The 21,569-nt window shown below is 34.2% G+C and overlaps 1 protein-coding gene across 6 annotated transcripts in view; it reads right to left on the bottom strand.

Moving 5' to 3' along the window:
• The window catches only part of CCSER2 (coiled-coil serine rich protein 2), a 67,657-nt gene that overhangs the window by 12,281 nt on the left and 33,807 nt on the right, over nt 1–21,569 (bottom strand). For all 6 annotated transcript variants that reach the window (XM_061374083.1, XM_061374084.1, XM_061374081.1 and 3 more), the window contains exons 4-9: nt 21,309–21,399; nt 18,071–18,233; nt 17,205–17,400; nt 8,410–8,493; nt 6,511–6,597; nt 5,894–5,992 (exon numbers count right to left, since the gene is read on the bottom strand). In XM_061374083.1, the coding sequence (XP_061230067.1) occupies nt 5,894–5,992; nt 6,511–6,597; nt 8,410–8,493; nt 17,205–17,400; nt 18,071–18,233; nt 21,309–21,399 (720 nt within the window). The remainder of the gene's footprint in view (nt 1–5,893; nt 5,993–6,510; nt 6,598–8,409; nt 8,494–17,204; nt 17,401–18,070; nt 18,234–21,308; nt 21,400–21,569) is intronic.

Below are 21,569 nucleotides of genomic sequence, written 5' to 3'. Positions count from 1 at the left end.
TTGTCAGATAGACTGAAATGCTCTCCAGACACAGCTCAGTCCCCTTTTCCTGATTGCTGAAGAATATTCTATAGTCTGAGAAGAACAGCTAGCTCTTTCTCTGGCAGATGTCTTGAGAGTTTACACTGCTCCATAAAGGCATATGTCAAATAAATATCAGATGTCTTAGTTGTAAAAAAAAGTAATAATAAGAAAATAAAATCGTAACAAGTACTGCTTAATTGTTTATAAATTAAGGTAATTAAAATCAATATCAACTGAACCAAATAATAACCACAAAATACAGCACTGGGAATTTACTAAGATGGTTGTTAAGATTTACACTGATTTCACAAATGATAAGGGTTTTACTGATCCCACAGACACATCACATTAAGAGGTAAGTATCTGCAAATAAGCCTGGCTTTTGAAAAGATGACTTTTAATAGTATTTTACAAGAGCCCAGGAAATTTACAAAGCTTTCTCCTTTAAAAAAGTCACATCCACCCCCTTTCATTAGCCAAATATGAACGGAGGTTCCCAAGAAATCCAAAGAAGAGGAAAAAAGAAAAACACACTAATAAGCACACCTCTTCAGATTATGGTAGGTATTCAAAACACACAGAAAATGTGGCAGTTTCCTCCTAAATATAAGAAAAACCTGAATGTCAATTTATTTTATGCTTATTAAAGAGTCTATAAAACTCATAAGCAAGTTCTGTTAGAATTGAAAGATGAGAATGCAACTTACCTCAGCTTGTATAATAAATATCCCCAAAACATTTGATGGGATTCTTCTGGGTTCTGAAGCCTAATCTGATGCAAGTTTTTCCAACCTCACTTTAGCATAAGACAGCAGTCAGAACAGATCCTCCCCCACAGCTGTTATGTGTATCCAGCCACTAAACTTAAATCCCATTGATCTCATTTCCCAAATGCTAGAATTGTTAAATAACAAAAACATCCCAAAGAAGAAGTGATTCAAAATTTTAATGATCAGGCAAAATGGGAGACTTGGGAGTGGAAAAATAACAGGAGCTGAAATAATGCAGCCTACAAACCAGAACAAAATGATGAATGTTCTTCACAGATCCTGATGAATTGTAGAAATGCTGCTAAACATACCACAAAAGTTCTGAAGCTTGAGGGTGGCAGGTTTTTGGAGGGTTGTTTTATTTTAATGGCTACTATGAAGATATTAAGGCCAGAGTTTACTATTGCTATGAAGAAGCCTCAACCTTAGAACAAGCAACCACATGAACAAAAGAAATAGCTTCTGCCGGAAAAGGACAAGATTTCTAGGCTATTGGTGCACAGAAATTTGCTCTTTTCCCAATATCCTAACCAGCTACTGCTTTAAAAGTCTTTTCTGTTGCAGGAACAAACAGAAAAGATCCATTTTCTTCAATACATATGGAACCTCTGAGCACTTGCAAGAGCTGATTTTTGCTGCATCTTATATCCAGTTGTTTTACAATGTTACAGCTTCACATCATGAACAAACCTAGAATGATATACAATGCAAAACAAAAACCAAAAGTTTTTGTAGCAGTCTCCTATTGCTAAGCCTAACACCCAGAAAGGGATTATGAATGAGCAGTTCTAATATGCAGTAGTCTTTTTTTGAAGTATTCAGGAAAAATAAAATAAAATAATAAAATAAAATAATAAAATAAAATAAACCCAAACCAAAACAGGTCTTACGTGCGGGTTTATACTTAACCAACATGAATTACCTGTGAAAGGCTCAAAAGACCTCTCTTCTGTGTATGTGCCTACATGTTATGCTCAGTCACTGTAACAGTGAAAGAAACAGATGAACTGTGGTTCTGTCCAGCTGTGGTTCTGTCTCACCAAGAATGTACATTATAACGGATCAGCAAGAAAACAGCAGAATAGTAGACAGTGAGAGAAACCTAGTCTAAATGTGAACATAAACACTAATACAGTGACTAGGCTTCAAAACCTGGAAGTTTAAATTCATATTTGCAGGGTCAAAGAATATAGGACTTTCAATGCTAAGGTGGAAGGAGATACTAAAACCAAAAACAACAACAGTATACAAAGACTCCCAAAGTGTTACCAAAAATTCATCAAAACAACCACCATAAAAAGCTTTGGAATGACAAACTGGAACAATAGCTAAGTGGAAGGCAAAGAATATCTGAGTGCTGAAGTATGAAGAAGTGTAGCAAAGAATATATATGCTTTCCATGTGAACTGATGTTTTTTGTTGTCATTTTAGCACAGAAAAGAATGAACAGTTAGGAAGCGAAGCTTATTCTCATCACTGTGTATTAGTCAAGTATGAAGTTAAAAAAATCTGCTTTTCCTGTACACTGAAGTATTGTTACAGGGCATAAGAGAGCACCCATGAACTAGGAGGAGTTGCATTTTGCTAAGGAACTGGACCTCAGGTCAATGTAAGTTATTTTCAATACCTTCTTCCTGGTTTTGGTATTGTTTTCTTTCTTCCATGATAGTTAAGTGATTGACATCCATTTACTGGAAGTGAATTCCATGTAAGAGATCCTTTCGTAAGAAATTCTTCTAGAAACATCATGGTCTACCTTGTTAGTGAATACTTGTCAAGCTTTTATCCTGAGGATGGCTAACTAAAAATAATGCTTCTCTCTTTCATTGTCTATATAAGCAGTTTGAAATTACAAACTTTGAGCAGACTGTGAGGACACTACTTCCAAAACACCATGTAACAGACACAGTATCTAGGCAATATGTAGCTAACTATTAACTGACATTTATTTTCAGCCCCTAAGTTTTATCACATAAGTATTCAGTTTCAAGGATTAACCCTAAAGTTGCATAGCTTCTATTTATGTACATATTTATCTTTAAATAGGAAAAAAACCACAACTTTAAAAGTATTTTTAAAAACTGGTCTCCAAAGAGAATCACATCAGAATGGGCAATATTCTAGAAATATCTGGTAATAAAGAAACAGACAAGAAGATGACTTTTTAAAGAGTACATATAATGATTTCACTTGTCTACTTACTGGGAGAGTCATGAAGTGATCAGAAGTATTAGCTATTTCAAAGGGACTGTAGAATTGCATTAACTTGCAACTCATATCGTCTTAAACTCCTAACAGAAATCCCTTAGTAGCTGATTTACTAGTTTATTCTAGTATCTATTCTTTATGAAGCGCTACATATTAATGTTTGTTAAGCACATTTCTGGATCCATTTAAAGTATTTCTTGAAACAGTAATTTACTCTGTGTTCCTAGACACTTATCAAGGCTTCAGAAACCAACATGCAGTTATCAGCTCTGCTAGAATTTGGTAACTGTCACAATCTTGGAAGGTAGAAAACCAAACTAAATTAACTTCCTAATATTCACTATCATTTAAAGTGACTGTCAGTTCAACAATTATAAGAAATTATGAAATAGTTACATATTCATCATCTTTGATAACTATTACCAAGCTTAAAGAAGCAAAAAAAGCTTATAAAAGCTTCAAAGGAGCTGTTCTCTCATTGCCAAGACTTCAATTATGATTTGGTTTTACAAAACTGTAGTCTGTATAAAAACTTCATGATTTCATATACATTAACTACATTGCATGATTCATACTACATTTAGGACCAATAAACCTAACTTTTACAGTTAGGTAAACCTAACTATACAGTTAGGTACAGTTAGGTACAATCTACATAGGTACAAATTATACAGTTAGGTACAGTTAGGTACAACCCACGTATTGTACTCAAACCTCAAGAAAATAGAGCCAACTGTCTCTTCTTTCTGTTGCAAGTAACATTTTATATCATTGGGTTACAGATCAACAATGATTTCATGCCAAGTTTTTTTCTATATTTCTCCTCCTATTAAGCCATGCAAGGAAGCATAAAAATACATAAATGCCTGTTAGCAGAGAAACTGTAAAACCAGAAAGTTCAGGTCAAGAACTGAAACTTGGCTACAACAGCAAGACCACTGTCCTACTTTAAGAAATCCCACATCAAGGAGCTCGTATCAATTTGTATTTGCTTACAGAAACCCTAAAAATTGCAATTATACAAACAAGACATTTAATAAAACCAATCCCACACATTCCCCCCAAAACTTTTCAGGTATCATTTACTTCTTTGTAAAAGCTCCTGAAAAAGCAATGTATTTTGAAAATTTGTCAATAGTTCTTGAATTTTCCTGATTCCTTTAGCAATTTTCAAGTGAAACTTTATATGTAGATAAAAATACCAAGATGTTTATAATGTGCATCTAATGATCATATGCCTACACACACAGGTATGAGTATCATATACATATGTATGTGTATACAGGTACCCACATGCATACACACACCAAACCATGAATACAATAGAGGATTTAAAACAAAAAAAACCTACAAAAAATCACCTGTCCCTTAACCTAAAGTGTCTTTTTAAACAAAACTAGTGAATAACGTTAAAGAAATATATTGAGCAACCTGACGAAAACAGATAATTGGGCTAAATGACTCCTTTTACTGAAGATTCAACTCACATTCCCCATCTTCTCCCAATATATCTCTGTCTTATCATTTAATACTACAGGCTGCTCAAACTGATGCTCTGTACTTTGCAACTAACTTTCAGTGGTTACTAATCTGCTTCTGAATTTATGTGGAAATGGGAGAGGAAAAAAAAAAAGGAACATGGAAACAACAATAGCCACTAACCTAGTAATAATATCCACAAGAAAAAAACTGCTAATGAATATCACATACGTGAAGTTAAAAGCTTGGGATGGGAAGAAGAAACAACAGAAGAGCTCCAAAGCTCCAAAGTAACAGGAAAACAGAAACAAACAGGATAAGCAAAGACATTACACGTGCATTCTGAAACAGAGGTGTCAAAGGAAACTAAAAGCTACTTAAGATTATGATCTCTTTTTTTGGGTTCTTATCAGGCAGAAGACTGTTGGAAAGTGTGGTGTCAATAGGATAATGCTGTTTGCTAGCAAGTGGTGAACATACAGAATGGTGGTGTTTATTTTAACACTACATATTTAAAAGAGTAATTTCAAAAGGATATCAGAGGTAATTTATTTGTACTACAACCTTACAACAAATAACTCAAGGCAGGGTAAAAACAAAGAAACAAATATCTAACCCATTTTAAGCGTTTTTTTTTTTAAAGAAACCTCTTAGAATTCTCTAGCTAGAGCAGTAGCTTCATGATCCAAAGACTATTTGCTGGTAACTGACAAAACGCTTCTTTATCATTCGAAGCTAATTCCTTATTATTATTTAATACTAAATATGTTGTCCCTCCCCCATCTTAAGTATTTTAGTAGTGTTCCATGAAGATACATGAAGCAAATGTGACCCATGCAACAAAATATGGGAATGAAGATGTCCTTTGTCAAAGTGGTTTTCAAACAATTATCTTTTGAATGATTCCAGTTATTCAAATAAATGATAAAAATAAAAACAAAAAGTTAAAAATATGAAAATAAAAGATTAACCATTCTTTTTACACTTACGGACAGAAACTTAGAACACATTGTTGCTTTTCCCCAGTAAATGTGAGAATGCCAACAATGAAACTTTAAAGAAAAAAAAAACAATAAAAACACAAATACACATACATATGACTTCAAAATGAGGATACAGGAAAATATGTTATGTAGGATTAGATATACAGCTTGGAGTGACTGTAACTTACATAGCGCAATGGGAGACTATTTTAAGAGAAGACTTCTTATTTTAAAAGGAATATTTGTAATAAATGTTTAAATAAAAGGGGTGCAAAAAAATGCAAGAGATGAAGAGCAGGAAGGATACCAGTCTCACAGACAGCACAGAATCTCTTAAGCAAGGCCAACCTGTGCTAAAGCAAAAGTAGTAGAACTGAGGAATGAAATGCAGAAAATCATACCCAGGAAGAAACAGCATGTTTTACTCACAGAACTCCTCCTCCAGGAGGTTTGTGTAAATTTATCAGCATATGTGCATGGTGCCCCTGAAGGTTTTTTACTGTCTTTCTGGCAGTTAGACCTAGTAGCCTTAATCACCCCCAAAAAGAAAAAAAAAAAAAAAAAGGGAAAAAAAAAAAAAAAGGAGAATTAGTTAGAAAATAAGTCTCTTAGAAAAGCATATTCAAGGCCCAGTATTCAAATACCACGCATTACTTGACAGTTCAGCACAAGTACACTGTAAAAACTAGTATTTACAGTGCTGTACAACTGCTTCTTTTCCAAAAGTATATTTAGAAATTATCTAGAATGAATGTTTATTTTTGGAAAGTGTTTTTGATTCACTTAAATTTCTGAAGCGCCACACTCTTTAAGTTGCCTTTCAATAATTACACACTAGAAATGTACAGTCAGTCTGTTAGCTGAAACTTCAGACTGAAGAGTGAGGTGATTCCAAACAGAACCCAAATCTACCTTTGCTATAATGCAAACATACAGAAAAAATGAGACTTCCAGCCTTCTAAAATCCTTCATAAGAATTTACCTATTGAAGTTACACTCTGCAGTGCACACTTAGGATTTTGTTAAGCAGTGAGCATTATACTTACAAGTTGATGCTCTAATTGGTTGATTGTTTCATCCTTTTTCTTCAGTTCATCTTTAAGCTGCCTGATCTCATTCAGCAGATCATCCATCTGCAATAGAACAGTGGGCAATACAGGGGTTTCTATAAGGGCTAGACAATCTAAATCTATACCTCTACAGGACATATTGCATCAGATGTTCACGGAGGACTGGCAGTAACATTAGCACGTGCTTTCCTTTTCCTATTCATGTGGCGAGATGGGCTGCAGGCATATAACCTGAATAATGATGAAATTTGACTAGAAGTCTCTGTAAGAGACTGAGTTGAGCTGACTCACTAGATTTTCAAAGTAAATTAACTGTATTTTTCACACAGTAAGTAATCTGCTGTACAAGCAACTGGCATCAGGTAGATGAACATCCCTAGCCACCAAACTCTACCTAAGTTCTCATTATCCAACAAGAAGATACACTGCAGGTTAAAAGTTAAGTGAATGGCTATTTAAAAATCATTAATATAAATCAACAGAAACAAGAAAAAAAAATCATTTAGAAACATATGCATAAGTACATTTACTGCATGAAAGCAGTACAACTGATTTGAATATATCCTACTAAAAATTGAAGCCTTTTTATAGTAGCAAAGTTCAGAAGTCAAAAAATTGGTAAATATGCACGAGTGATTCCACCACCACCCCCCCCCTTTTTTTTTTTTTTTACATTTTTTCATCACAAGATCATTTCAATGTATTTTATAACTGTGCCATTATGGCTAGACTATAATTTAAGGGACATACTTCAGTCTAGTAGAATACATCTACTACTTTGGTTTCACCAAAGATTTTATTAGTTACTGCTTTAGAACAACACCCAGACTGATTTGATGTGAAACTTTTCAAACCATATCCCAATATCAATTAAGGAAGTGACAACTCAAAACGTCAGTTAATCCTAGCATTTTTTTGTTAAGGAGTTAAAAAACAATACTTTTTCCTGTAGGAATTAAGACTAAGATTCTAATAGCTTGAGGGAGATGACTGTAGAATCAAAGCAAAATAAATATACCGGACAACAGTTAAAGAAAACAGAAAGCCTAAGTGTTAACATGATCAATAGAAACCAGGGTTGCTAAAATATGATGTATATGGATCTATAGCTTTGGCAAGACTCTTAAACCCTGAAACAGGTTTTGCACAGATGACCTTCAAACAGAAATAAGTGTTCTTCGCTTTCAAGAAGTACTTCCAATTCCATTGGCTCTTCAGCAAGTATTGTTCCCCTCGCATAAGTGCGGGATCAGTGATCTTTCTATACTGACTTTACAATATGAGCCAAGCAATGCTTAGAAAAGCTTACCACTGTAGAAAGCATGACATTACAAGTCCGTGACCATAAAAGAAATACTTCTTGGAACATCCATTGTGATTGCTTCTCCCTTTAATACCCATTCTAAAAAAATAAACTCATCTTTGACTATGGAGTTCACATTGGTTACATCTGCAATACCTGAATTATCTCAGAGAAAAATCTACTTTAGAATAAAGATATTTCAAACTGAAGTCTGCAATAAATGTAAGGAAATAGAGTAAGTAACTGAGTAAGTATTGTAGGATTCCACTTTAAAGTAAAAATTGTCTTTTCAAATTCTATCACTTACCAAGTAGGCAGAAAATTTTTGAAAGAAGTTACACTGTTAATCCCCACATGACTGCTACAAACACCAAAATGTAAGCTATTTTAATTATTTAAACTGTGCTAGCATTTGTAAATATGTATTTTAAAAGGTCAAATAAACCCATTTCAACAAAACTGGAAAGATTAAAGTGTTTAAGAAACACTACATAGTTATACACATTTTTGGTTTGAGTTTCTAAAACACAAAAAGGTTTGTATCTCTTATCCTGTAAATTGGTGTCATTTACCTTAAAAGTTGTCTCAGGTTCTTGCAGTTCTGGACTTGATGGAACTGAGGATCGAATATCCTGGAGCGACACATTTTCATCATCCTATTAGAGAATACAACCAAGAACAATACACCAAATTACTTGCTGAAACAACTCCCTTGCAAACTTGCTTTCAAAGATGGAGATATATCACCTCTCTGTGATACCAGTTACAATATCTGACCTCTGCCACCATGAATTTTCCCTCTTTTTTTTTTTCCCCTGACAAGAGAGCATCCCTTGTTGCAGTGCATGTACCGTGTCCAAATAAGGGTCATGAACAGCCTTTCCTCACAAAGCTCGAGGAACAGCTGCAGCTATATCAAAGCATGATGATTTTGCACAAAAATCTAGCACAAATTGGCCATTGTGTTCAAATGTGTTATCCGAGGAAGGAATGGTGATGCTATGTGATTTTAAAAGCTTTGTTTCCTTTAGTATCCATTCAAATAATGTCTGAGCAATATCAAAATATACAGCCAAAACATTTTCAGCTAGGAATTCTTAACTAAAAAAGCAACACTTGCTACTGTGCTAACTAATACAAAATGAATTCACAGCCATCAGAATTAAATAATAATTATAAAAACTGTAACTACACAAAACTATTCTTTCCCCTGCCATGACAGCCATGAATTCTGAAATTAAGCACAGCAAGTAGGAACAGAAATAATAACCAAAGATGTAAAAGATGATTGCACAGCTGCGTCCTGAAGCACCTCCCATGACGAACACACACACAGAGCCATTATGTACAGTACTCAAACCTGTGGCACTCAAGCCTCAAAAGGTTGAGGTAGGTTGCATAGCCAAGTCACAGACTGAACAAACTGATGGTTTATTCTTGTGATATGTTCTCAGGTTTGTCCCATGATGTCCTGACTAATCACTGTGATATCAAACGACAATAAAGTTATTTTTTTGGTCACTGAATATCACAACCCTATTTCCTTGGTGTAAAAGGGTTTATTTCCCCCCACCTCCCTCTCTGTCCATCCCCATCTGCTACCTCCTTACATACAAAATAAACAAATATTTTACTTTATATTTTTTCAGGTTCTCAGACTGAAGTATCTTTACCCAATGACCTCACTGCTTAACACCGAATTTTCAGAATATGAGAGCAGCATGTTTCAAAACCTGTCTAAAACAACTCTAAGCCTCAGACAGCAACTCTTCAAAACCCACAAAACTGCTGCTCAAATGCTAAGGATCAATTAAGGGAAAAACCAACAATAGACTTATATATGTTCTTTGTGAGGTATCTTTTTTGCTTTTTAATCCATAAGAAATATTTCTTACAAATTTCACTAAACTGCAGAGAAACATTGAGATTGTCCAGATGCAAGAAAACAAAAAATTAAGTTAAATGAAATTTTAATAATTCAATTTTTACTTTTTCCTATAGTCACCAGTTACTTGCAACCAAAATATACAGAACTAACAGCAGTCTTAAATGGTAAGAGTACCAAGAATTCCAAATTGCTTTTACCACACTACAGAAAGATAATTTAATTTTACTTAGGTTTAATTTTATAATTTGCAGTTATTTGGTATTGGTTTGTTTCTAGTTGGCTTTTTTTTTTTGTGTTGGCTTTGGGTTTGGTTGTTTTGGTTTTTTTGGTTACTGTTGTTGGTTGTTTTTTGGAATGGTTTTGCCTTTTTAATTCTTGGCCTTTTTTTTCCCCCTTCCTTTTAAATGCTATTAGTTGTGAGAGCAGTCAAATTTCAAGGCTTCTGACTCCTTAGCATAGCAAATATTTCAGCTTACACTGTCCAACACACAGCTGTGTTCAATTCACAAGTAGCAGTTTGTCCCTTCTGGGCAGATCACCAGCAAATGACAGGCTGACAAAGCAGCAAGTTACAGTCTATGCTATGAACAACTTCTAATAGAGTATTTTTAAATAATTCACAAAATAATAAACACATTATTTAAAAAAAGTTTATAAAATGCTAGAGGAAATGAGTAATTAGAATCATAGAATCATTTACAGATTAACATATACTTCGTTTTATTTTATATAAAATAATTATATTTCTTATATTTTACAATTCATCAACATTTTTTATTTTAAATAACTATTCATGCAAGCACATTCATAAGAAAAGCTACAACAGATAGTCTCATTTATAATTGTGAAAGACTAATCAAAGGAATGGAAAAAACACATAAGAGGTTAACCTAGTATGTTACTATCCTCTGGTGATTCTCTGGCGATTTAACTCAAGTACTCCAACAATATACCTGACTAATACTCACTAGCAAAGCAAAAACTAAGTTCATTTGCAACAGTTCCCTTACCACTGTCTTAATTATCTTGACACATATAATACACACAGGTCAATGGAAATAAAATTCAGTTCTAACACTATCTGCGGGACTTTAAGAATCCAGTTGTGAACAAATGCTAAGATTAATCTATGGTCTTGCTTGGCTTTTTCCTTCCTGCTTATCGTTTTGCTAAAATGAGACTGGGGAGGACGAAATCAGCAGAGTAACAGCTATCCATGTACAAAACCAACTAACCAAACAAAAACAAAAAAGCCCCCCAAAGATTTGAATTTGTAAATAGACAACAGAATTATAAGATAAATGCAACTGGTTATATGCATGTGCTATTTTTGGTAGCCTAGAAATTATACACTAAGATATCATCAAATTTCAGAAACTTGGGAAAAAACATATACTTTTAACCTCTAGGTAAGATAACAATAAACTTTATTAAAAAATACCATGACATTGCAATCTACACTATAAAATGCTGCTACCAGTTGGTTTTTACCTCACCAACATTTCTATAATAGTAGAAACCATTATTTATTACAGTATAATTACATCTTCAGAGGAGTTGCACTTAGCCTCATTTGTGCCAAATATAAAAGATGCTTGCAAAAACAAGAATTCAGGATAGTTTGTTAGTCATATTAAAAACAAAAAAAATGCTTACAAAATACATTGAAAAACTATTCCTTATACGCAGCAACAAAACATTTTAATTGCTTTAGCAGAAAATGGCTTTTGAAAAACAGCAGCATCAGAAGGAAGAAACAGTTGTCAATATTTGTAGCTATTTCCTAAATTTAAAACATTGCAGCAAACAACTGAAACCTCATACATTCCGACAATCCCAGTACAGTTACTTTCAAACATTACTTGTAGTTTAGGCCTCAAAATAACTTGCAGTATGTAAACTGACAGAGGACTAATGCTGCAGACACTCCCATTTAACTAGTTATCATGGAATAGTCTTCGGTTACGGGCTTGATTATTTTAACCATATATAAATTCATATATACATGTATTTGCATATGATGCTTAATCAAGAACATTGCTCATTTAAGAAACAGTCAAGTGCTATGGCAGCAACTTATTTCATAGTCCTTTTTTTGGTGCCATGCTTATCAGCAACCCATTTGAGTCACTCCTTGTCTACAGTGATTTTCAACTCAATCGTATTTACTGGAAAAGTTTTGCTGGACTTTAGTCAACAGCACACACTTCAGCTTTTGTCCAGCTTTGGGTGATCCCTATGTAACAAACTGAGGTAATCACATGCCTCATGTTTTAAACTGGCTTATAAAGTTACAGCAAACCTGGAGTCAGAAGCCATTACAAAATACCTCTTCACACTTGTCTACAAAAAGTTAGTGTAAAGGTTTTTATCCAGAGCAACCTATTAATCTTGGAGTATTCTAAAAGAGTTTGAAGGGAGTTTATGTGTGGATTCCACATAACCCCAGCTACCTGTTCCCTTTATGAAGTTATTAATAAATTTAAGATGATTTTCTTGGTGGGGTATTTTATAATGGTTTCTGTAATGGTTACTTAATATTTGTACCTGATACTAAGTGCCTATGTAACAAATCCGAAGTACTTGACTGTCAAAGTAGTCAGATTTCAGAGTGTATATGATTTCAGCTTCATAGTTTTTTCCAAAGGGGACCTACTCAGAAAATTAGTATCATCATCTTAGTGTTTTAGAAACCAGTAGATTTTACTGTTTCAGGACAAACTCAGTGAAACCTAGAGATACAGCTGTTAATTGTGCATACAGGTAAAATATGTAACAATCTTTTCTTCCCTAAGTGACAATGCTGCCATGCAACTTATTTCTCTGGACAGTTATTTTTCTACATTTAAAACATTTTTATATACCCAGTTCCAAATGTTACATGTCCAAGACACTTCAAGTCTACATGTCATTTTTAATCCATCCCAAGGTCATGAGCTAAAGGTTGTGGGAATAACCCTCCGTTGTGGCTGTCACAGGTACAGCACAACTTGCCCAAAGAGCCACATACTGAAATTCATATTTTTGAGTGGCTGTATTTAATATGTTCTCATGCCAGTATTTTGCATGAAATCTCCAGTATGAATGACACACATATATCCCTGTGCTTGCTTTACCTTCCCAAATTCCCAAAGAACTGACTTGCACATCATATATAATAATCTGTCACTACAGTGTTTAGTGTTTGGTTTACCAAGAGTAGTATCAGATACAAGTATTTAGTCATGAACAGCCTAATAAAAACCTTGCTAAATTTCTAACCTACTGTGCTGATTATACACAGCAGCAGTTTACCTACTAGACTGTTGGGCTTTGAGCACTGAAGTATTTTTTCTGATAAAAAGTTCAGCAGCTCAAAAATGCCACACTGGCCTGTAACTCTCAGATGTTGTCATCTCCTGAGCCTCTCTTTAAAAAAAAAAAAAACAAAAAACAAAAAAACACCAAACCATAATCAAAACCCAAAACAAACAAACCAATAATCAAAAGAAAAGTGAAGCTCCATGACTAAAGAGACCATAATAGATCCTGTAATATATTTCAACATTATAAAAATGTCCTTCCTATACAGCATACAGACAGTGCAGACGTTGTTACTGCCTTTTCTTTCCATCTTCCCTTTTCCCCTTGCTTGCTTTGGGCAATATTACTTTCAGGCTTTATCTAAAAACACACACGCAAAAAAAAAAAAAAGAAAGGTACAGAACTTCTAGAAGAAGAGATGAGATGAAGGCATCCTCTCTCAGAAGAGACCTCCAATATTGCCTCAGAAGAAAATACAAAGCTCAAAGCTTAACAACAATAATTGTTTTCATTATACTAATGTATTTTAAGGTCTTCTATTACAAAAAAATAACCCATTAGAAGCAAAAGCATTTTCAGAAATTACCCTGTGGCTCCCTAACAGCCTAAGATGCCTTTTAATCCCCAGAATTAAAATTACTAATAATTTAATCTTTAAAATTCTTTCAACATTCTAGCATCCACAGTTAAGAAGTTGAAAAATGTTAAATATTTCTAAAGTTTACCAAGGTTTATAAAAGTTTTCTCAACGTCTAGCCTTTCAATGCCGATTCAAAGTTTCCTTTGGTACAAATTTCTTGTTTGAATAGTATCCTTTTCTAACAACATTTTTTTAAAGACACATTAAAAATTAAGTGTCCATCATTACAGGGTGTTATTCATTTGCTCATTACTTGGCATTTTGAGTGCAGCTTCATTCAAATACTGCTGCAGACTACTGTCATACAGTTTCCACTGCCCACTGTCAAATGCTGTTATAACGACAGTCCAACAGCTAACTGTTTAAACTTAAAATTTTCCAATTTTATTTGCTATTGTTTGTTGATTTCTTTGATTCTGTCAATTACAGTTAAGTCACTGAGGTGAACTATTTTGTGGCTAAAGAAAAAAGTAAAATTGTAGGTGAAATTCATACAGCTTAATACATGACACAAACCTTCATATTTTATTCATTAAATCTGTTTCTTCAGGCCTCTTATAACAAAGATGCGCATCTCCTGCAGATCTCACCAGAAGCAAAAAGAAGGGAACACAATGAATATGTACTTCAAAGGTATGTGACTTACTAATCTACAGCCTCAGGAAAAATATATTGGTACATTTAACGATGTCACACTATAGATTATATATTCATTCATACCTCTTCATATAAATGGACTAGTCATATCTGATAAGTTACAATAAAGATTTGTACTTTAAATTTTTTTTCATTCATGAATGGTGAGTTGAAAAGAAATATATAAAACTTGCCTCGCCCCCTGAAAAGGGCTTCACAGATCTCATGGCCCCATGAACCAATTCATCTTTCGGTTCTCCTTAAAATATCAGTAAGTGCTTATCTGAGATAAGACAGATGGTTGTGAATTATTGCTGCCAGTCTTGAGGAAGTCACTACAGAGGATGGGTCAATCCTTGCCTAGATCAAAGGCTCTAGGGCACCAGAAATAGTACAATTCTCATTTTAAAAAGGGTGTTCTAACACTTTAGCTCTGTAGCCCCATCAGGCAAGTTGAGTAGCAAGTTTAAAAAACTGAGGAGGAAGAAGGAAGATATTTTTAAGATCAGAAGTAAACTTACTTCTATTAAGCATGCAAATTGAGTACCTCAGTCAATGTTTAAGAGGCATTAACATTTAGATGGCAATTATTACTAGAGTTAGACTTCCAAAGCATTTTCTTTTTACAATATAAAGTTAGTGCTCCAGTTAAAAATTGAGAACATTTACCAGTTGTTCAACACCTTCTTGCAAACAGCTACAACTGCATTTAGTGCATAAAGAATGTACATTTTTATACCAACTGCTACACAGTGAACATTACTGCACTGTCAGAGGTTATACTTACTGAAGTGAAAATTCTAAAAACCTCTGCATGAGATAAAACACCTATTCCTGGTTTCACTGTTTGAAGATACAGAAAGAGGGCGCTATGTGAGGAGTAAGCACACAGCATGTGTACTGCTGGCATTGTTATCCTGGTCACACGGAGTTCAGAAAAGGCTAGACTATTCAGAGAACTACTTATTTTTTCCAAGCAGAATTGGCAACACAACACCAAACCCTTGCTGTTGCAGCAATATTCAGGATAATTTATATACTCTGAACTACCATCACAGCAATGAATCCAGTATAGCACACTAAGTTTCCCTAGGAGTCTGCTAGGTATATATTCATTACATGCTATGTTCTACCATAAGCCACAATGCAGTTGATTAAATAGTTGTATAAAATTGCTTTTAATTAGTGTATCTTACTATGTAGCTGTAACTGCTCTGGGAGCCCTCATGCCTAAGGCGACATGACTACAGCTCTATTTCTACCTATCCAAATTAAATAATATTGCTAGAAGTTGTAACTGCAAAAAAGATAACACACATTGAAAAGTACACAAGAGTAGAATAAACATTCCAAAGTTCACTGATGAGTTTTGGAAGCAGTGAATCAAGGAAGGGGACATTTAGGTCAGGAAAATATAGAGAAGCTTGCTTGGCAAAGTTTGAAAGGAAGAATAGTACTTGTTGTTACAAAACTCACACTTACAGGGAGGGAGGGGAAAAGATCAAGCTTTTGGCAAGAGAAGTAGTAAATTCTGAAGAACATACACCTTGGGAGGTAACAGTTTCTTCTGTGATTTTAAAGGTTTTCTTTTTAAAAAGCTTAATCTGAGCTACCTGAAGCAAGGTTTGTTTTCTGTAAGCGTTATAGAAAACTGGCTATTATAAACTCGAGTGAGATTTAAAATTCAACATTCTGCATGCAACTCATTTAGCTGCAACATGCACACCTTTACATAATGAACTACACATGGACACATCTATCTAGTTGTTTAATTGTGATTGTGTTAAAGCTCTGGATAAAGAGTTCACTGCTACCTCATGTACTAATTGACAGCGTGAGGCTGTTGGGAGTCTCAGTTCACTCTGTCCACTACTGAGGCATTAGGTTCTAAGAACACACCCTCCCTCCTTTGACACTACATAATTTTTGTTCTGATTGTATTTCTGATCTTGTCAGTGGAAAAACATCTCCAGTATTCTCAGTTACCACAGGAAACAAATGGTCACATTTCTAACAAGCGCAGTCATACCCTTTAAGTAGCCTCTAGGTTGATTTGCTTTTTGTTTTGCTGTTTTGCTTTAATACCTTACTTTTAAGGCACAAACTTATTTACGTTATCCTGTTAGAAAAAGAATGGAAGTATATCTAGTGTTAAAGAGAACATCATGCAGATACTCTTCAATGCTAATTTGTTTATGACTCAAAAATGTCTCATCAACTTTTTTTTTTAATAGCTAAGCAATTTTTGTGACTGAAATGCCATACTTCTTATGGAGTTATCCAACAGTTTACCAGCTCCCACAATTTGCCAAGTTTTAAGGTGAAATGAAAAAGCTCCTTAAAAAGGTTATAACAATTCAGTAATTTCATACACAAGAAAGGTTAAATTTGAGCACTTCCAATAGAGAAGACCCTGTAGGATTTACTCAGCTTCTTGTCAAAACACACAAAGATGAAAAGAATAAGAAAAACAAATACCTTCTTAAGAAGACGCTATTAACATTGACTAGTGGAACACAAGTTTGATCAATGAGATTGATTTTAGCATTTTTTAATATTTTTTTTCTCCCAGCTTTTTAGGATCTTATTAAGGGTATACAATATTTTATAAATAGAAGCTTGTGTTGACATCCACTGATATTTCTCTCTTATTTAGCATTATTTCCACAGAGAAGCAGAACAGTAATCCAATATTTAATATTTTTTGCAGTTAGTAAAGTGGTGAAAAAGCAGAAAAAGTACTCATTTAGATGGCAGGAAAAAGTGCACATTTTCTTGAACAGTGTAATTCAATGTATAACAGAAATTACAATAGCCTAATAAGCCTGAACAGAATAAGAGCCCATCCAGACTCACTCTCAAATATATGTCACTGCTTTTGCTCCATTTAAATGGCTCACCTGGTGCAGTAATCTCTTCAGTTTCAATAACTGAGTTTTTACAGCTGTGCAGTCTTGGACCATGTGCCGAAGGGTCATTTCATCAAGCATCACAGTAGTCTCTGGTAAGCCCACCACCTGTCTAGGAGCCTGGTAAAAATTTGGTGCTCCATAGCTTTCAAAGTGATCAACAGGAGATTCTAGGTAGTTTGACCCCCTAAAAAAACCAAAACAAAACCAAAAAACCAACCAAACAAAAAAACAAAACAAAAATTATATATTTTAAAACCACAGTGATTGCAAACTAGAGCTAGAGAGCATTTAGTAAAAAATGAAATGTTATGTAATGAGGGCCATATTCACATACCGTGGCATACAGCAGAAAAGAAATAAATCAGAAAATGCCAATGCTATTTCACTTAAATGTTGGACTTTCTTCCCCTCTCTGCACACATCTCTTAGGGACTAGTAACTCCAGCACCCTAAAAAGTATTGCTATAAACTGTCATTCAAACTAGCCTGTAAGAACTATAGGATTACGTTTAATTTAAAAGCACATGAATAAGTAAAAAGCTCTCTAATCTTACAAAATGCAAGTAATAAGACAGTGCAATGTTTTTACATAGAACATAATAATTTAGTCAAGCATTTATAATACCATATAAACACAAGTAACATATCCTTGGATTAAAAACCTTGACAGAAACAAAAATATTGGAAACAAATTATTATAAAACTCAGTGATGCTCCCACTCAGACATGTATTTACAGACACAAAACTATTCTGAAAATGTCTTGTACTTAGTGTTACTTGAGACCCGTTAGTGCCAAAATAGATTTCTCATGACTGTATTTTAACGACTTCGAATAAAAGAGTAGTTCTTTACCTGTTTAAATCATTTTTACCATGGATATAGTGATCAGTATGGCCAAGATGATAATGATCCTGTGTATTCCATCGCTGCTGTGGTGCTCTTTTCCAGAATCCCTCTTGATGTTGCCTAGCATTTCTGTCTTGTCTGTCATAACGGCTCATATTTTCACATTCCTCTACATAAGGTTAAAAGAAAAAAAAAAAAAAGGCAGCTGTAAAATTTGTTCCTAAGACCTTGTAAATAAAATATTGAGTATGTGCAGGCAAGAGGTGCATCTGTGGGGTTTTATTTTCTTTAACTGATCAAAAAAAATGTATGTATCTTAGAACTGTCAAGCAGATTTCTGTAACAATGTCACATTTCTGCCAGCATATGAACTTGTTACAAGAATAACAGTAACCTGTAGCAGAAACTATAGAAATCAACCTTAACAGTATTTTCAGTTTAAGCAGAAAATCATTTGGAGGAGGTAGAGGTATGGTGAAGAAAAAAAAAATAAAATCCAAGAGTAATGTTTTTCCTGGTTTTCTTACTGACAGATCTTCAGGCCTTTAAAAAGTTCAAACAACAAACACAGAAAGATGACATTTTCGAAAAAGGCCAGTACTTCATTCCAAACAGAACAGTTTCATTTTTTAAAATACATACATATCTCATCCTATTTATCTTGGTAGGTTTTTTTTCAACTTCAGAGACATTTAATCTTTACTTACATGGACAGAAAGCCTATTTTGAAAAAAAAAAAAAAAAAAAACCAAACAAAATAGTCTCTTTTTAAAACACTAACTTCCGCAAAGCAGAGCAGATTCCACAAACTTCTTGAGGGAACAAAAGCTGTATTTGGCAATAACTTGTAAACCACAAGAAACAGAGCCAAAACTAAGGCTATCCATGCAGTCAGACACAGAAAGAAAAGAAAAGAAATAGGAATAAGCTGCTATCCTGCCATCACACTTGCTCCTTTACTTACCCAAGGAGTTTTTGCTCACATTGTCAGTCCTTTGCTAGGAGAATAACTCTACACAGGAGAACATTGTTTTATTCGGCTGCCTACTCAGACATAGTTGCGCACAAGACGCTCATAAACAGGCCTTCCTTCCTGCTTAGTTCCCAGCCTGCGTGTTGTTGGGAAGTGAGCCCAGTTTTACCCTGTGATTTAAAACTGCCATCCTCACTCACTGCATACTTGTTGAGCTAGAACTGTTTCTATAAATAGCGTCCAAGCGGCATCCCAGACTCCAAAGTGAAACAAGGAGGGTTTCTGAGGACCTGGAAAGTCTTAAAAGGCTGATGTCACTGAAGTCATGCATAACTATGACAGTGTTGGCAACAAATGCTGTTAAATATTATTGTAACAAACACTCGTATCTACAATTCAGTTTTTATCACCTAGTTTGGTAATCAAAAAATTACTTAAGAAAATCTTGTTCACCTAAAGCAACATAAAATTTACCTTCCTTTCCAAGCTTCCTTCTACAGCTCATAACACATGAAAATTCAACTGAGTCTACTAAAAACAAGCCCTCAATAATTTTATACACGATTTCATTATTATGATTCCCAGCTTTATAAAATGACATTGAGACACTGACTTTTTCACACGGTCATGTTTACTTATAGGAAAGCCTGAAAGTGGCTTTTGAATTTGTCTTTTCAGATGCTTTTTGCTAATTCAGTAATTTCAAGGAACAACTATACCAGAGGAACCTAGTTTATGCCATATTAACTTTATGCAGAAACTCAACTTACAAAAAACCAAACCAAAAAAACACAAAAAACCCCAAACAAACAAACAAAACAAAACAAAACAAAACAAAAACCACAGCAGGTTGTCCGCCACAAAGCATATTCCAGCTATACAAACACTACTGATACTTAGCTGTAGAAGTGGAAGTAGGTTTATTATATTGATGCAATTTAGAAAGCAGTGGATTAAAAACATAATTTCTCATTTCTATCTAGATTAAATGGGAAACTAGTTTTTTTTGTTTTGTGACATTCACCTTTAAAATGCACATATTCTTTAAATTTGTAATTTGAAACAGAATTACTGATGCAGACGCAGTGCATGTTTATGAACAAGAAAACTTATAAGAAATTATCTACCCTTTAAAGATGTTTTCGTTTTTCCCCAAGAGAATTAGAATTACCCTTATTGAAACCCATAGGCTTGTACTGTTAACTGTTCTAGAAAACCAAAAAAGTAAAAAGATAAAAATTGTACACTTATCTGCAGAAAAGCTGAATATTAGCACTACTGTCAATATTCACCCTTCACATAAGTCCTTTGGAGAAACTTATTCTGAGATTTAAGGTATTAAGTACAGCATTTCATATGTGCACACTGTTAAAACATGATGTGCCACCACGGTATATAGTAAATTCTGTATTTATTTACTGATAATTTGGCTTCATATCCAACATACATACAGGAGTCTTCACTTGTGCCTGTTATTACAGGGTAGGATGCTGCAGTGCTCCACATTCAATATTTCCATTCACCGCAAAATATATTAGCCTCCACTGAACTTGGAGAATAAAGCTAATACCCATACCACTTGATAGTAACCATTTTTATTAATAGGTCAGGAATACCCAAAAGCAAATGCCTCTGGTTTTCCAGGACAGGATTTGAGAAACCTTGACAATAATCTCCCTTACCTAGTTCATTCTAGTCTGCATTGTATTATTTTAAGGGCATCTAGGTACCACTATCCTCTTTACGAAAAGTTTGCCAGCACAAACACTAACCACAAGAGTGCATAAAAATCACCTTGAAAAAAAACATATTGTAAACCTTAAGGCTTCTGTTACTCTGAATTGCATAAAATATATTAGGATATATTGTAGTTTCGTAGGAGAAAATAATAATAAAAAAATTAGGTTGCCATTCAAAGCTGAAAAAAATGCTGTTCTAACATTTTCAAGTGCAGCTGAAGCATGAAACTGAAGGACTAACTTAGAAGTTTGAAACTTATTCTACCAAAATATTTTTAATAAACAGAGTGAACAAGGTTGCAATTTTTACAAAAGGCAGTACATTTCTAACTTGAGATTTCTTCAAATGCAAGAATTGTAATTGGCAGAACAGCAATATTACATTTCTACATGTCAGAAAAGAGTTGCTATTTACAGAAAAAAAAAAAGAATACATTGTCTTATTAAAGCAGAAGTCAGAAAAATACAATTCAAAAACCTCCTAAGTCCATATTGCAGTGTCACATTAAGATTGCTTGGCTAATTTACTAACCTTTATCATGAGGTGGGTCCTCTGGCAGCTCCACATCAAGCATGAGATCATCATCTTCAAGATCGCATGAATCAAGATTATTCAAGATATCCTGCAAGAAAGAAAATATGAGATACAGATACTTTCGTAATATTTCATTTACCCTACTGTCATAAAAAGCTTATTCCAAAGGTTTGTTACATTTGCATTGTACACATATCCAATATTATCAGCAGCTTCTTCTCTTTAGAGGCCAAGGTCAACTTTACCTGAGACAACTTA

The sequence above is a fragment of the Neopsephotus bourkii genome, unplaced genomic scaffold (assembly GCF_033783945.1).
Source record: "Neopsephotus bourkii isolate Nb327-2 ecotype Australia unplaced genomic scaffold, CSIRO-AGI_Nbou_v1 NB_1634, whole genome shotgun sequence".
Classification (NCBI taxonomy): domain Eukaryota; kingdom Metazoa; phylum Chordata; class Aves; order Psittaciformes; family Psittacidae; genus Neopsephotus; species Neopsephotus bourkii.
Note: the sequence above shows the minus strand (reverse complement) of the source record. Positions and strands in the feature narration are given on the sequence as shown.